The sequence below is a fragment of the Delphinus delphis genome, chromosome 1 (genome assembly GCF_949987515.2).
Source record: "Delphinus delphis chromosome 1, mDelDel1.2, whole genome shotgun sequence".
Classification (NCBI taxonomy): Eukaryota; Metazoa; Chordata; class Mammalia; order Artiodactyla; family Delphinidae; genus Delphinus; species Delphinus delphis.
In genome coordinates, this window is record NC_082683.1 from 106,898,351 (window position 1) to 106,915,582 (window position 17,232).

Consider the following 17,232-nt stretch of genomic DNA (forward strand, 5'->3'; position numbering starts at 1 on the left):
AATTACTGGACCATGGAAATTATCTGTTTCCTTGAGAAGAAATGTGGGAAGGAACTTGCCATGAAGTATACAAGGTGGAGTGAAGTGGGTAAGAAGGGGGTTGGGTAGACCTGAGAAATGGTTGAGGTATCCACAAGTATAAGAAGCTAAGGGGAAATGCTCAGGACTGGCCAAGGTGGAAATGCCCTCTCTTTTTAAAATCAAAATAATGTAACATAATGTAGTTAAAAATCACATAATATTTGATGCTTATGCAAAAACCCAGCAGTCCTCAGTTCACTCCACTGAGATAGTCTCTTTCAATTATTTCAGCTTTTTCATCTGGTATTTACTTCATATTTCTAAATTATATGTTTCTTCTTTTGTTTCTTAATTTAGAAATATTAGACATATCTGCTCTTTTTTTGTTATAGTATTTGAAATTTTAAGCATCTTACATCACATTGTATCCCTACCTTCCTGTTCCTCCTACCTCATCCTCCTTATAGAGTTATATAACGGTTTGGGCCAAATCAGTAGTCATTGTTTACATTATCATCACTGTGTAAATAGCATCAATTGTGGAGCTAAGTAGTGTATTTTGATTGTTTTGTGTCCTGAACAACCCTTTGTTTGTTATGAAGTTATAATTATTTAAGCAATTTATTTAGTTTATTATGCACCTATCCTCAGTTTATGTCTGAAATGCCAATTCTGTCAAATACTTATTAATATTTTCTCTCAAATGGTCAACAGATCAGATAATCTAAGAAATTAATTTTCTTTTTCCTGAAGGTTTGCTCCATCCCCACTGGGTAATTCTTTTTAGTCATCAGTACTATCTGCTGACTGTGAAATGAAGTGGAAAGACAAAACTGAGGCACAGGGTTGATGTTTTTAAACCAGAAAATGTCCTTTCTGTGATCTCTGACCTGGAGAAAGACAATCTGGAGGAAGGAATATGGTCCTTGTGATAGGAGTAGAAGAGAGAGTGTACAATATTTAAATATTCTCTTTCCTTTCCCCATCATCCTCCTCTTTTCTGTGTTTTCCCAGAAGAAGGAAATTCTGTTCTAATCTTCCTTTTTATACTGTGGTCATTCTAAGCCTTTGACTGATCCACCAAAGGAAGAGGGAAATGCAGGCTACCTATTTTTTTAAATTACATATTTAATGGGTATACTGGATGTTTGATGAACTGCACATATTTGAAGTGTATATTTTCATGGCTTTTGAAATGAAATCACTGCCACAATCAAGATAATGAACATGTTACTCCAAAAAATTTCTTCATGTGTCTTTGTAAACCATCCCTCCCTCCCTCCCCCTGACCATCGCCAGGCAACCATTGATCTTTTTCCTGTCACTATATATTAGTTTACACTTTCTATAATTTTATATAAATGGAAGTATACAGTATGTAGTCTTTTTTGTGGTTGTTTGGCTTCTTTCACTTCCATTCTTATTTTGAAATTCATATTGTGTGTATCAGTAGTTTATTTCATTTTATTGCTGAGTGATATTGTATGCAAGTCATTGTGCAGACACATGTTATCATTTCTCTTCTTTCAATACTTAGAAGTGGAATGTTTAGATTGTAAGGTAAGTATATGCTTTAAAAGAAACTGCCAAACCATTTTACAAAGTAGTTGTACTATTTTACATTCCCACCAGTAGCATGTGAGAGCTTCACAATTTGTCAACACTTGATGTGGTCAATCTTTTAAATTTTAGCCATTCTGATGGGTGTGTAGTGTTTTCTTATTGTTTTTTTAAAATTTGATTTGCATTTCCATAATGAGTAATGATGTTGAGCATCTTTTCATGTGCTTATTTTGAGCTACCCATTTTTAAATACTCCATTGGTAATAGGGTTAACCTAAGTTTGGGCAAAGGAAGCAGTGTTGCATGACAGGTGCCATAAGAGAATCTCACTCACCAATTCGCTATGCAATTCTTCTTAACTTACTTGAAATTCCCACACCTGAGGGACAAAGTTACGTACTCTTTTGAGTTAAGAGAACCAATATAAGGAGCAGTTTCTAAAAAAGATGTTTTGAGTTAAAATGCCTAAGTTATCTGTAAGTGAAGACAGCAATGGATATGTTTCCTCCAATTTTCTTCCATTAAAACAGATTGTTTTCTAGATTAGCTAAAGGTCATATAGGGACTTCCCTGGCGGTCCAGTGGTTAAGACTCCTGCTTCCACTGCTGGGGGCGTGGGTGCCATCCCTGGTCAGGGAACTAAGACCCCACATGCCTCGTGGCGTGGCCAAAACAAAATAGAAAAAAATTATAGAGACTGTGCTTTGTGGGAATGGCAGAGTGGCTATGGTCCTTAGAGAAGGTGGAGAGACCGGAATAGAGGATGAAGAATTGCAAAAGAATTTTGAAATGGCAGCCCAGATAGGACCCCCTGTCTGGTAAGCAATGGCTGGTGTGTATGTGTATCCTGGGGGAGTTTGGTCAGGTGGGTGAGACTGAGAGAAGAGGGAGGAGACAGGGTGAATACACAATTATGTTAGGGAGGGCAGGCCCTAGATAATGGAGTGCCTAAAGGGGAGACTGAGACCAGAAGCAGGGGGACAACACTGAATGTTAATGTTCTCTCCTTCATAGTTTTGTTCAGAACAGAACTGTTACTTTCGAACATCCTGAACTAGAACAGCTTCTATTTTCAGTCTTTTCTTCTACAAACTAGATTCCTTCAATTTGGGGCCTTTCCCACCCTTTTCCAGCTCTCCCTTTTGGGTTTCATATGATAGAAGAAGAGAATAGTTTTTGTGGTGGCAGCCACTGCCTGCAGCTCCCCTTCCCTGCGAAGTTCCACAACCAAAATCTTTAATGACTGTTTCCTTGACAGCATAGTTTTGTGGTTTAGAGTTCGTTAGGTCTCTGGAGCCAAATTGCCTGGGTTCAGTCTCTAGTTCTACCATTTATTAGCTGTATTACTGTGGGCAAGTTGCTTAATCTTCCTGTACCTCAGTTTCCTTGTATAAAAATAGAGATAAGAATATTACCTTCCTTAGAGAGTTGTGAGGATTAAATGAATTAATAATTTTAAAGTGTTTAGGGAACCACTGGTGGTCCAGTGGTTAAGACTTGGCGCTTTCACTGCCACGGGCCCAGGTCCAATCCCTGGTTGGGGAACTAAGCCATGCCGCATGGCCGAAAAAAAACCAGAAAAGTGTTTAGAACATTACCTGGCAAGTTTTAAGCTCTCAATAAATGTTAGCTGTTAATTGAATTTAAACTCTTTGGCCCCACTTTCAAGGCACTTCATAATCTCTCCTCTGTCCATCTACCCTTCTATCCCATTACTTCTTGTCTACTTCATTTGAGTTTTGCTGATTTCCTCACTGAATCATGAATCTATGTATAAATCCAGATGGTGTCCATTGCCCAGAAGGTTCTTAATTCAAATCCTACCCGATCTTCAAAGATCACTTCAAATCCCATCTCCTCTACTACCTCTTATTATATCTTGAGTTCTCATCAACCATCTTCCCATTTGGATTCATAGTACCATAGAATTTAGTGAATAATTACACTCTCATCACTCCTTCACGTGAATCAGTTTTGTCTCCCTAATAGCCTGTAAACTTCCTGAGGGCAGAAACAATATCTGATACTTCTGAGCCCTCTTTCAGTGGAGTGAACACATTGTCTTTATGCCATCTTAAGCGTCTGTAAAGAGATTCAACATAGGCAATAAATGTGAAGAATTCATAACTTTAATAACAGATTAGTTAGGGGTGGGGATGATAGCTTCTTTCCTATCTGTGCTATTCTCCAAAGACAGAGATTCCCTTCACCAAAAATCCAGACAACCCCCACTTCATCTCTGAACCAAGAAAGCAGAACACATCTTACCCACATATTCTTATCGAATAGACTCTTCTCCTTATCATTTCCTCCTCTTTCCACCTTCCAAGAGAAAATATCATTAGATTTTGAGTTTCTGATGGGTAATGATCACCTCTTTCTCTTTCAGTTCTTCTCTATTAAAAGTCTGAACGCTTAAGTTTTCCACTGATGGTCAGGACCCCATAACCTCTAAGCTTGTAGGGGTGATCTCAGGAGTAGATGGACTGGAACAATTTGCTTACTATAAACAAGACTGGGAAAATTAGTGAAGAGCCCCTACTGAGGTCTGGAATGCAGAAACCTTGCACAGAATCCTCCCTCTGTGATCATTTCAACCCTGGACTGCAGCCTCTCTCACTCTGGATAAATGTCATTGTTTCACGTGTCTCTTAGTCCCCACTATTTCCTTCAGTGATTCTTTACGTTCTTCCTTGCCAATCTCTATCCACAAATCACTTCTAAACCAGTCATGAGATTGCTGGCCTAGTTATTGAATGCAAAGCCACAGAACAAAGACCCCAGAGAGGAGTGGGGCTAGGAGGGTTGCTGAGGAAAGAGGAACCCCAGCATCCGAGGGGAAGAGGTGCAGTTTTTCCAAGTCCGGCAGGAAGGCTCGGGCGTCCTCCAGAGCTGCCTGCGCTGCCACAGTAAAGTTGGGGTCACCAGAGATTAAAACATCAAAGACACAGGAATGGAAGTAAGCGTCTTCAACTGGCAGCCCTTCCTTGCACAGCTGTCTGGCAGTATCAATGGTTATAGCTCCCCGACGACTGCGCTCTGAGCGTGAGAGTCGCTGACTTGGAGGGCATCCCCCAATGCAGAGCTGCAAGTCCTGCTCAGCTGAGAAGGCCCTGGCCACATCCTCTGCTACTTTGATGGAGAAGGAGAGCTGCCCAGCTGTCTGCCGAATGATTATAGTTGTGCCAATGTAGGCAGCTCGGATCTCCACATGGCTCCCAGGGTTAGCAGTTCGAATGGATAAACTTGAGCCCCCAGGTCGGTCACCTCCATTGATAGAACCATCTTCAAAGGCTGCGGGAAGATTGTCCACCTCAGCCTGGTAGACCTTCTGATCAATGCATTCCTGCATGTTCTTAAATATAATGGTGAGCTGTGAGGGCAAGAGGGAAAACAGTTTATTTTGGGCTCAGTGCATCCTACCCGCTTCCACCAGTCAGGCCTCATTACATAGTCAGGGATCTCATCCCAGCAGAGATGAAAGGCTTATCATGGTTCTCACTCCTTGATCCCTTCTTTATGTTCCAATATTGCTTTATCCCTGCTCAACCCCTCTCTTTCTTATTTGGTCTCAACCTCGGAAACTCCCACAGGAGAAGGAAAAGTTTCCTTTCTGTAACTCCTCAACCCAGGGCTCCTCAACTTTCCTCTTTCCAAATTTCTCTTCAGTGTTTTCTGCATTGGCATGAAATTCCCACTGAGAGAAAGTGATTTACAGGAGCGAGTGTTTGGTAGGAGGGAGTGATTCAAGATGTGAGAGAGGTTGAGGAGGAAAGGGAATAGGGAGCATTGCTGAGAAATAGTGGGAACGGCATGGGAGTGGTACCCTGAGGTGACCCTGGGAGGATCTGGAGGAGCAATTGAGTCCCTGACCTTCCGGGTGGTGGTGGCGTTGGCCCCCGATGCCACGGGGGAGCTGGTGGCCTGGACAAAAAGGAAGTCATTATCCAGCAAGGGCCAAGCTCCTTGGACACGGCACGTGTGAAAGTGGTGATGGAAGCTGCGAACGTGAGGGTCCCCGAAGGAGGCGCAATGCAAGAAGCCTGGGGGCTGACCGTTCAGCCGGAAAAACCGGCCTTCATAGTCACACGGGTCCGGGGCTGGGGGACCAGAGGAGCGCACCGGGCCTGCGCCTGGAAGGGCTGGGCCCCGGGGTGGGGGAGGGGCCGTGGGGCCCTGGCGGGAGCAGTTGTGCTGGATCATCAGGTCTTCGATGCCGTGCACAGCAGAATGGAAGGCGAGGTCCCCGCGGCAGGTGCGGGCCGTGCGCCGAGTGCAGAGCGCGTAGGAGCGGAGGGCTCGGCAGAGGCCGCTGGAGCCCACCCCTCCACCCCGGCCTCCTCCTCGAAGGGCTCCTGGTGAACCCCCACCTCTAAGGCTCAGAGTGGAAGATACATACTCAGCATTGCAGCGGAGGATCTTGCACTGAGAATGAGCTGAGGACGGAAGGGAGAGAGGATTGTGAGATGGTCCCCAGATCCCCGCTCAACCATAACTCTCCCAAACCTCATCAGGGGATTCCAGCCGGTCCTAAAACCCAACTGAGAGCCTTCCACAGTCCCCAGTGCGCAGCCGCGAGCCCCCAGCCCCCCAGCTTTCTAGTCTTGTCCTCTTTCAATCTTGCTAAACATGTGTAAGCCCTGCTAGATCTATTCTTCCTGTGGATCAAGGGCTTTCCCAGTGCCCTTCCCCAAGTTGAATGGAGAATAAAATATACCTATCTGAGAGTGGGGCGAGTGACTGGAATTCCTCAGCACCCATCTCTTCTCACTCACCCAAGCTCACATGCCCACCCCTACATAGCAGCCTACCCCCTAGATTCCCCAAACCCTTATCTAACCCTTCCTTACCATGTCCACAGAGGAGCAGCAGGAGAGTGAGAATGCTTAGAGTTGGGGGACTGCCATGGGGGCACCAGGGACTAGGGGACTGGCCTGGATCCCCCATACCTATCCAGCCAGGTCCCCCCAGGTTCCGGTTCTTTCCAGCTGGTGACCCTCCTACCTAGTGAATTTTGACCGGACGTCCTGTAAGGGACTGAAAAAAGAGATTTGGCTGGGCATGGGGAAAGAGAAGAGTTGAAGATTGTTCAGAATCGTGTGAAGAGGATCTCGGGAGATCAGGAAAAAGATGAGCAGACTGGAGTTTGGGGAGAATGGGGCTCCCTGATCTAAAAGCGAGGCTGTTAAGCCTCTGTGCCCTGCTCTTGTGGCCACTTTCAGGTCCCTTATGCAATACCCCTAGGTGGGGGTGGAAGAAAGGTTGAGTGAACTCAGGGGGGCAGAGTCCACTGTATTGCCCCATTCTGAGCTACCAAACAGCAGAAATGTCAAAAAAGGAGGAATCATCTGGATAGATCAGATCTCAATCATACTAGTGGGCTCCCCAACAGAATTAGGATCTGAAAATGCTTCAGAAACATACCTCTTATTTGCCCTTCCCTATCAGGAGGGGACACCCTCCAGAGGTCATTCATTTATTTTCCTCCTTTGTGTCAGAATTTTCAGCGAGAAGGGGTAAGGGTGGTATAACCATCCCTGTTCTCTGGAACGTCAGTATTCAAATGAAAAGGGAACCAGTCTCTTTCATCTACTCTAGAGAGCAAAAATTATAATCCCTCTCTCTCAGGGGATAATGGAATGCAAGCCAAGCATGCAAATAAATATTTGTTTGTAAGTCAACATTTCTTCTTGTATTTTTCCAAACCTCACTGAAGAACCACTCTTTCCATTAACCTTACCTTGCAAGTTTAGAAGTTCTCAATCTTTTGATGAGAACAGAGCTTGGAGAGGGGCTAACTCCCTTTTGCCAAACTACCCTCTCCTGGGATAAGGATAAGATTGAGGGAGAGTCATGCAGGAGGAAGAACAGGATGATGGGACTAGAGTTGTGGGGAGAAATCATTTACAATGAGGAGTAACCCCCAGCCTTGGAAGCCCAATGTGAAGGGCACTGCTAAGTAGGAGCAGGGTAGAAGGGTATCAGTGGCTAATCATCTCAGGCTAAATTTGGCCTTGGTGAGAAAACCACAGAATAGGAAATGTGGGACACATATTAAAGGAGACTTCATCAGAAGTCTTGAGGTAACAAGATAAGAAGAGAGCTGACTCTCAGAGGAGAGACGGAGGTTTAAATTTCTAATGGCCAGAGGCCAGAAAGAAATAAGACAGAAGGAGAAATGGAGATTGGGGCACCTTGGTATGGGAGAGATCCTAGCTTTTGGACCAGAGACATCCAAGTAGAGTTTGTAATTTTATGAAATTCTAACTTCAATTCTAACTCCAAAAGCTTATTAGAGGAATCGCAGTTTCATTTTGACTTACTGTTTCCAGAGGTCAAACATTAGTCTGATATCCAATTCTCCAGCCATGACTGTCTACTGTCAGTCAGCTCCAGCCAGGGGATCCCCCGTCTCTTTCTCCATGTCTCCCCTAGGTCCCCAGACCGGCTGCAATCTCACTGAGGTCAGGGAACCAGAGAAGATCTGGTGTGGGGGGAAGGGGGAGTATATGGCTGGCTGGAGTACTGGACAGCTGAGCAGGGGAGGGAGGTGGCTACTGAGTTGACTGTTTTAAAAATAGCTAAGTCCAAGATTCCAGGAGCATTGGTGGGGGTAGGGTGTTGGAGTTGGGGGAGTGGGGAGGGTAGGATTAGAAACAATATGGAGTATAGGGTACCAAGTGCGGGTGGGAGGACAGAAATATGACAAGCAAGTCGGATATCCAGTTCGAGCTTATATGTTTCTAGTCACTGCCTACTGCAGGTAGCCCTTCAGCATTGTCAATAATGAGCTCCTGGCCTTTAAAAATTAGAGTGGACAACTGTATGCATTTCATTCACCACCCTCATCCCTGCTGTACTGAATATTGCGTTTAGTTTCTACAGAACATATCTAGGAGGTAGCTGACTTTAAATAAGGTGCATAGCAGAGGTAGTTCGCAGCCCCTCCCCCATTTTTGTAGAGATTTCAGGACTAAAAAAGCCAGCTGTCTAAAGAAGAAATCTGAGCTCTGAGTTGTTTAGGATGAGGGTTTGTTTCAGTCTACCAGCTCAGATCCTTGCAGCTGTCTATCCCCCTACCTCCTCCATTCTCACTCCCTAGTTTATGTAGCAATTCCTCTTCCCAGGTATACACACAAACATATAAGCTCCTGAGTTTCTGGGGAGGAAGCTAGCAAAGGCAAAGAGAAGAAGAAGGAATGGGGACAGAATTTTTTGAAGGTTAGTAATCCACAGGGAAGAAGAACTTGGAGAGATAAACTGAGAGAAAAAGAGATTCAGAAAGATACTTTTGTGAAGTAGCATAATCTAGTGACCTTTTAAGATATTGCAACCAAGGAATTTAGCCATGTCGTATTTTTACAGCCATAGGCACCAGGGATCATCATCTCTTAGTACTTGCCAAGTGAAATTAACAGAAGGACTGATTCCAAATACTGTCATTAAAGCATCTTAAGTTACTCTACATTTAATTCAGAATTTAGAAGTCCACAGAGTACTCTTCTCTTTTTTATACATATAGATATGAAAAATTTTCTCTCCACCACATGAAGCCATATCACAAGGGCTTTTATTATAAAAATGTAAAATGACCCCAACCAAACTATCCAAATGATTTTAAAACACAATAATTTGACTATGACATCCCAAGTGGGATATACTCTAAGGACAAAAAGAAGTGCAAAAACATTTTAGGTAGTCATATTGTTGGTGGTAGTGTCGGTATTGTTATTTTGAAAGTATTGTGGGTGTATTGTGGGATAAAACAAATGAGTAATAATGTTAGTGTCTTTGTGAACCACGATTTTTGATGTAGAATAAAGAGAGACAGATTTATGATGGATGAAGTTAAGTAAAAACTCTATATTCTGAATTTAAATTGGAAGTATAACTCATAGTTATACTCTTATACATGGTATATACTCATAGTTATACAGAGCTCATGGTGTATTTTATCCTAAAACATATTCTAACTTTATCCTGAAAAGGCCTAGAAACAATAACCCAGTAGCAATGAACACCCCTGGTGTCCAATCTGAGCTATCTCAATACCATTTCACACTAAAAGGAACTCCTTGGAGAAATGGCTAATTTCAGGTATGGGGCAGGAATTGTCCAAGATAAGCAAGGAAGTTTTCAAAAACGGTTAGAATTCTATCAAAAGGACTCAGAAGCAACTAGAACAGTCCACTGGCCAAAGATGGGACAATTTGAGTGTCAAAATGGATACTATACGCAGTGGATCTAAACATACCAGGTTTGTTTAAATCTATGCGTTTACAGTGATTCTTAAACATACAAACTCATTGGTCATTGTTGGAGAATGCTAGGGGAACAACTAATTCATTATGTTGAAACTGGAAAGCAGTAAGCATTTATCCTATTTTTTCTGTGGGAACACAAGATGAGGGGAAATTTTCTCTTTATAGAAGTTTTCTAGCAAATGAATGAAGAAGGGATGGCATTTTACAATATCAGCATTTTGTAACTCCTAATGAATTAATGTATCTAGTCAATGATCAATGATAGCTGTTATCCATCACAAAAGGAGAGACAAGCATGTCCTTCTGATCATAGGTGGAGTACACAATTCCACCTATGAAGTAGTCCTGCAAAAAAAAAAACAACCCCTTTGGTCTGAATCTGATCAACCGGTAGTTAGCTTACTACTTATTTAGAAGGAATACAGGAGACATAAAATGATACCTCAGAGGTGCAAATCCAGACTATGGGCATACTCTTCAGAACAAATGACCAGGGTTCTTCAACAAATAAATTGGGAAAAAAAAAAAAAAAGACGAAGATGGAGAGGAAACCTATAGCCTAAAAGAGAATTAAGAGACATCAAGCAGTTGCAGAGTATGGACTTTATTGTATTCTAATTCAAGAAAAAATATTATGAGATATTTGGAGAAACTTGAATGTTGATGAACACTTACTGGATACTTAATGATTTATAAGGAATTATTATTAAAGTTGTTGATGTGATACATTTTTTTAAAAGTGCTTATCTTTTAGCGATACATCTTGAAATAGTTGCAGGTGAAAAGATAGGATAGCTGGGGTTTGCTTCCAAATAATCCAAGATGGGGGAGAAGTGGGTGGGGGTAAAATAAGATTGAAACATGAAGTGATCATTGTTAAAACTGGGCGATGGGTACACAGGGATTTGTTATACTAGTCTCTTTCTTTTTGTAAATGTTTGAAATTTTCCATAATAAAATTTTAAAGTCAGAAGTCATCTGTGGGCCCTGTGAGATTATTGGAGAATTTTTACCAACATCCTTGTCAAAGCCCATTGACCAAAGACCACTGGGAACAAACCTGAAGTCAAAAAATTGGGTTTCTTGGGCTTCCCTGGTGGCGCAGTGGTTGAGAGTCCCCCTACCGATGCAGGGGATATGGGTTCGTGCCCCGGTCCGGGAAGATCCCACATGATGCGGAGAGGCTAGGCCCGTGAGCCATGGCCGCTGAGCTTTCGCGTCCGGAGCCTGTGCTCCACAACGGGAGAGGCCACAACAGTGAGAGGCCCGCGTAATGCAAAAAAAAAAAGAAAAAAAAATTGGGTTTCTTGCTGCAGCAAGGAAGAGAATGCTGCAGTGGGACTATGGGATCAGTTCAGTAAGGGGAAGTTAGGAGGAGCCTCTTGTAGAGACTGGGCTGCTGTTGGATGATTCTTAACTAGAGTTTAGAATAGTAAGGGCCAATTCTGGACTGAATATTGTCAAGAAGCAGGGGTATTTCAATGGCTGGGTATCTAAATTTTTATCTAGGAGATGGAAGGATTAAAGAGGGATTGGAGCTAAAATTGGTTAAAACAACAACAAACAGTAGCAAATATGCATGTTAAGAGGGGATGTTTGCACATTTTTGTAATTGCAGAGTGGTCTTGTCTCTGTTTTATTCCAAAGTTGCAATGTGGGTCCGATAAGCTGAGAGATAATAATTGCCAACCTTGACTTCTGTACTCAGCTAAAATATTATTCCAGAATCAAAAATAAGTAAAACATTTCAAACAAATTGAAACCTGAAGGAATTTACCACTAATATATCCTTGTCAAAAGAACTGTTAAAAAAAAAAAAAGAACTGTTAAAAAGATTTACTACAGAAAGGATGATTTGAGCAAAGAAGATGGATTAGATGGGAGAAGAACTGGTAAACCAAGAAATGTGTGGCTAAATCTAAATAAATAATTACTGCATTTAAAAAACAACTGCTTCTGAAAGTAGGCATAGAGGGAAATTTCCAACATAATAAAGGCCATATATGACAAGCCCACAGCCAACATCATCCTCAATGGTGAAAAACTGAAAGCATTTCCACTAAGATCAGGAATAAGACAAGGTTGCCCACTCTCCACTCTTATTCAACATAGTTTTGGAAGTTTTAGCCACAGCAATCAGAGAAGAAAAGGAAATAAAAGGAATCCAAATCGGAAAAGAAGAAGTAAAGCTGTCACTGTTTGCAGATGACATGATACTATACATAGAGAATCCTAAAGATGCTACCAGAAAACTACTAGAGCTAATCAATGAATTTGGTAAAGTAGCAGGATACAAAATTAATGCACAGAAATCTCTGGCATTCCTATATACTAATGATGAAAAATCTGAAAGTGAAATCAAGAAAACACTCCCATTTACCATTGCAACAAAAAGAATAAAATATCTAGGAATAAACCTACCTAAGGAGACAAAAGACCTGTATGCAGAAAATTATAAGACACTGATGAAAGAAATTAAAGATGATACAAATAGATGGAGAGATATACCATGTTCGTGGATTGGAAGAATCAACATTGTGAAAATGACTCTACTACCCAAAACAATCTATAGATTCAATGCAATCCCTATGAAACTACCACTGGCATTTTTCACAGAACTAGAACAAAAAATTTCACAATTTGTATGGAAACACAAAAGACCCCGAATAGCCAAAGCAATCTTGAGAACGAAAAACGGAGCTGGAGGAATCAGGCTCCCTGACTTCAGACTATACTACAAAGCTACAGTAATCAAGACAGTATGGTACTGGCACAAAAACAGAAATATAGATCAATGGAACAGGATAGAAAGCCCAGAGATAAACCCACACACATATGGACACCTTATCTTTGATAAAGGTCGCAGGAATGTACAGTGGAGAAAGGACAGCCTCTTCAATAAGTGGTGCTGGGAAAACTGGACAGGTACATGTAAAAGTATGAGATTAGATCACTCCCTAACACCATACACAAAAATAAGCTCAAAATGGATTAAAGACCTAAATGTAAGGCCAGAAACTATCAAACTCTTAGAGGAAAACATAGGCAGAACACTCTATGACATAAATCACAGCAAGATCCTTTCTGAGCCACCTCCTAGAGAAATGGAAATAAAAACAAAAATAAACAAATGGGACCTAATGAAACTTCAAAGCTTTTGCACAGCAAAGGAAACCATAAACAAGACCAAAAGACAACCCTCAGAATGGGAGAAAATATTTGCAAATGAAGCAACTGACAAAGGATTAATCTCCAAAATTTACAAGCAGCTCATGCAGCTCAAAAACAAAAAAACAACCCAATCCAAAAATGGGCAGAAGACCTAAATAGACATTTCTCCAAAGAAGATATACAGACTGCCAACAAACACATGAAAGAATGCTCAACATCATTAATCATTAGAGAAATGCAAATCAAAACTACAATGAGATATCATCTCACACCAGTCAGAATGGCCATCCTCAAAAAATCTAGAAACAATAAATGCTGGAGAGGGTGTGGAGAAAAGGGAACACTCTTGCACTGCTGGTAGGAATGTGAATTGGTTCAGCCACTATGGAGAACAGTATGGAGGTTCTCCATACTGTTAGAATAGAACTACCATATGACCCAGCAATCCCACTACTGGGCATATACCCTGAGAAAACGAAAATTCAAAAAGAGTCATGTACCAAAATGTTCATTGCAGCTCTATTTACAATAGCCTGGAGATGGAAACAACCTAGGTGCCCATCATTGGATGAATGGATAGAGAAGATGTGGCACATATATACAATGGAATATTACTCAGCCATAAAAAGAAACGAAATTGAGCTATTTGTAATGAGGTGGATAGACCTAGAGTCTGTCATACAGAGTGAAGTAAGTCAGAAAGAAAAAGACAAATACCGTATGCTAACACATATATATGGAATTTAAGAAAAAAAAATGTCATGAAGAGCCTAGGGGTAAGACAGGAATAAAGACATAGACCTACTGGAGAACGGACTTGAGGATATGGGGAGGGGGAAGGGTGAGCTGTGACAGGGTGGGAGAGAGGCATGGACATATATACACTAGCAAACGTAAGGTAGATAGCTGGTGGGAAGCAGCCACATGGCACAGGGATATCAACTCGGTGCTTTGTGACCACCTGGAGGGATGGGATAGGGAGGGTAGGAGGGAGGGAGATGCAAGAGGGAGGAGATATGGGAACATGTGTATGTGTATAGCTGATTCACTTTGTTATGGAGCAGAAACTGACACACCATTGTAAAGCAATTATACCCCAATAAAGATGTTAAAATAAATAAATAAAATTACATCAGAAAAAAACAAAAACAAAAAACAACTGCTTCTGGCAGTAAAAAAACACAATAGTAACACATAAAGCAGGAGAGGAATTGTAATTAAAGCTGTCATATTTTTTGTCAAGATTTATTGGATTTATGCTTTAATTAATTATTTTAATTAATGAATATGTAAGTATGTATTGTAAGGGTAGGTACCAAAATAATAGGAAAAAATAGTGTGTTATTTCTGAACCAAGAGGAGAAAAAGGGGAATTAAAATAACAAAATAAGACTAAAACTTGATTAATTCAAAAGAAGATAAGAAAGAGGAGGAAAAAAAGTATAAATCAAAACACCATAATAATATCATAAGCCAAATTTTAAAATCAGGTAATTCTCACTGATCTGTAGAAAATGGTTTTGGAAGTGGGGAAAGAGTGGAAGCAGGGTCAGCCATTCAGAACTATGATTGTGGCCAAGGAAACAATGAGAAGTGGTCAGTCTTAGGATATATTTTGCAGGTAAAACTATAGGACTTGCTGATGCTCAGATATTGTTCTTGAGACTAATTTTTACTACTTTTGACAATGTCTATTTTTAAAGGTAGATCATTTCTCTCATGATTCTGTTCCTTATAAAGCTTTAAACTAGTCTATTTTCTCTAAATCCATGGCTTTTGATAGGAAAAGTTTCCCTTCTCTCCTAGAAGATGGTCACTAACTCATTGTTGCCCCAGGATGATTTGGAGCATGGTTCAGGTCCTTTAGATCTTTCCCATTCCATTTACAGACCTTTCTCCTTTACCCCTTTGGATTCATTTATATTGTAGTTGTAAGTTACTACATGTTCATTCAGTGTTAGGAAGCTGTAAAGAAGCTGCAACAGGAAAAGTAGTGGAATGAACTGGATAACAGCTACTAATTTGTGTACTCTTTGTGCTAGGATAAAAAACATCCCAGCTGTGGCTGAGGGTAGTGCTACCTTTGAAAGTATAGACAAGGTTAAATGATAGGAGAAACACAGCAGAGAGTATTATGTTGGTTTTACAATAGGGGAGTAGTCTTAGAAATGGGTAGGGAGAATTGTCATGTGACACAGTAAAGCAGACCAACCTGGACAAGGGTAACCATAATAATAAAAGTAGTTTAAATAATAGCATTGCTGAATATCTGCTGGTGCCATATGCTATGCTGAGTGATCTGCATGATAATATTTCTAATCCTTACAACAACCCTGAAAGGTAGATTTTATTCCCATTTTACAGATATGGAAGCTGAAGTTCAAAGGACCATCTTGCCCAAGGTTTACCTAATTCAAGCCCAGATTTACCTGACTCAGGTGCCAATACTCTTTGCATTATAATGTCTTTTATAGGTTCAAAGGTGGCTGAGTTTAAAGGATGAAAAGGAAAACAGAAAAGATACAGATTTAGACAGGGATGTGAGAGACAGTATTGGCAGAACAGAAAGAACAATCCCTAGATCTTCAAATTAGAATGCTGGCTCGGAGAATGGGCCTATCATTAGTAAATAATAAGGATAGAGACAGGCTGGCATCCAGCTTTTATATACCTAAGGAGTTCAACAAAATTTGTGTTTTGACTCATTTAAACTATGTTACAACCCTTAACTTATAGCAGTATGCTAAAAAAAAAAAAGAAGATAATCATTTGATAGCCTCTTTATTTTGTGTCAAATGAAAAAACAAAACAAAAAAACAAACAAGGAAACAAGATACTTTTTTTGTGTGTTTTTTTTTTTTTTTTGTGGTATATGGGCCTCTCACTGCTGCGGTCTCTCCCGCTGCACAGGCTCCGGACACGCAGGCCCAGCCGCCCCACCACATGCCGGATGCGGGATTCTCCTGGACCGGGGCACGAACCCGCGCCCCCCGTATCGGCAGGCAGACTCCCAACCACTGTGCCACCAGTGAAGCCCACAAGATACTTTTTCAAATTCATTTCAGATAAAGCCAGTGATGGTTATGGTGTTCAGTTGTTATGGGTATAAGGGCCTACTTGATAAATTCACCTTGTAGTAAAAGTTTGCGGGCCTTCCCTGGAGGCGCGGTGGTTGAGAATCTGCCTGTCAGTGCGAGAGGACATGAGTTTGATCCCTGGTGCGAGAGGGTCCCACGTGCCACGGAGCAGCTGGGCCGGTGTGCCACAACTACTGAGCCCGCGTGCTGCAACAACTGAAGCCCGCGGCCCTAGATCCGATGCTCCACAACAAAAGAAGCCACCGCAATGAGAAGCCCACACAGCGCAACGAAGAGTAGCCCCCACTCGCAGCAACTAGAGAAAGCCCGCCTGCAGCAACGAAGACCCAACGCAGCCAAAACAAAACAAAACAAAAGTTTGCCTCTTTTGGCAGCTTGATGTGTTTCCTTTTAAGAAGTGATGGGAATTATATAACTCATTTTCTTTTTCTTTTTTACTGTTCATAAATCCAGAGGTAAATATAATGCTCAATTATAGTATTTATATTAGCTCAGGTTTTTGCTCTATAGTTTGTCTTTTCTAAAGCTTTTGAATCTTCTATTTTTATGTTAGCTGTTTGCTGTATTTGGTTACAAATGAGGTGTTTACTTTAAACACCTCACTTCAAATCTCTTTTGGGAAAAATGTTCCCAAAACGTAAAAGTAAATCAAATATTTTTGGAAGTGTGAGTTTAAATTTAAATTAAATAAAAAAGCATTCATTTTTTCATAGCTTGGAATTTTGCCATTTTACTCATTTGGAGCTGTTATATAAAGACGTATTCTTTGTGCCACCTTTACCCACACATTTGATGTTTTTATCAATTCCTGCAAAGGTGAAGAAAGCGGTGCTTACATTTCCCTGTATGAAGGTGAGAGTTCCAAAAATAAATTGTTTCTAAAATCTAAGACTGCCAACACAGTAAAAGATAAGTTTCCTCTTGTTGAACTGATTAGGAGGTTGGCCGTGTGAGATTACTTGGGACTGAGAGTTTATAAATTAATGGTTCTGAACTTTTTGGGTTACAAACTCCTTTTGAAAACCTAATGAGAGATATGGGCCCTGTCCTCAGAAGAATGCTCAAGTACGAGCACTTGACATTGCAGCCACAATTTCTTGGGGATATATATGCCT

At 41.2% G+C, this 17,232-nt stretch overlaps 1 protein-coding gene across 5 annotated transcripts; it reads right to left on the bottom strand.

Annotated features, from left to right (window-relative positions):
- Nucleotides 1-3,702: 3,702 nt before the first annotated feature.
- On the bottom strand, nucleotides 3,703-8,119 carry HJV (hemojuvelin BMP co-receptor). Of its 5 annotated transcripts, XM_060028791.1 has the most exons (4): nucleotides 7,908-8,119; nucleotides 6,435-6,621; nucleotides 5,458-6,020; nucleotides 3,703-4,957 (listed from the first exon to the last, which is right to left on the bottom strand). In XM_060028791.1, exons 2-4 carry the CDS (start codon nucleotides 6,529-6,531, stop codon nucleotides 4,334-4,336), a joined length of 1,284 nt encoding a protein of 427 aa, XP_059884774.1. In that variant the 5' UTR covers nucleotides 6,532-6,621; nucleotides 7,908-8,119; the 3' UTR covers nucleotides 3,703-4,333. The 5 variants fall into 5 exon arrangements, with proteins under 5 accessions (XP_059884774.1, XP_059884784.1, XP_059884795.1 ...); XM_060028801.1 differs by lacking the exon at nucleotides 6,435-6,621 and having other exon boundaries at nucleotides 5,984-6,020; XM_060028812.1 differs by lacking the exon at nucleotides 7,908-8,119 and having other exon boundaries at nucleotides 5,984-6,020; nucleotides 6,435-6,501.
- Nucleotides 8,120-17,232: the final 9,113 nt, after the last annotated feature.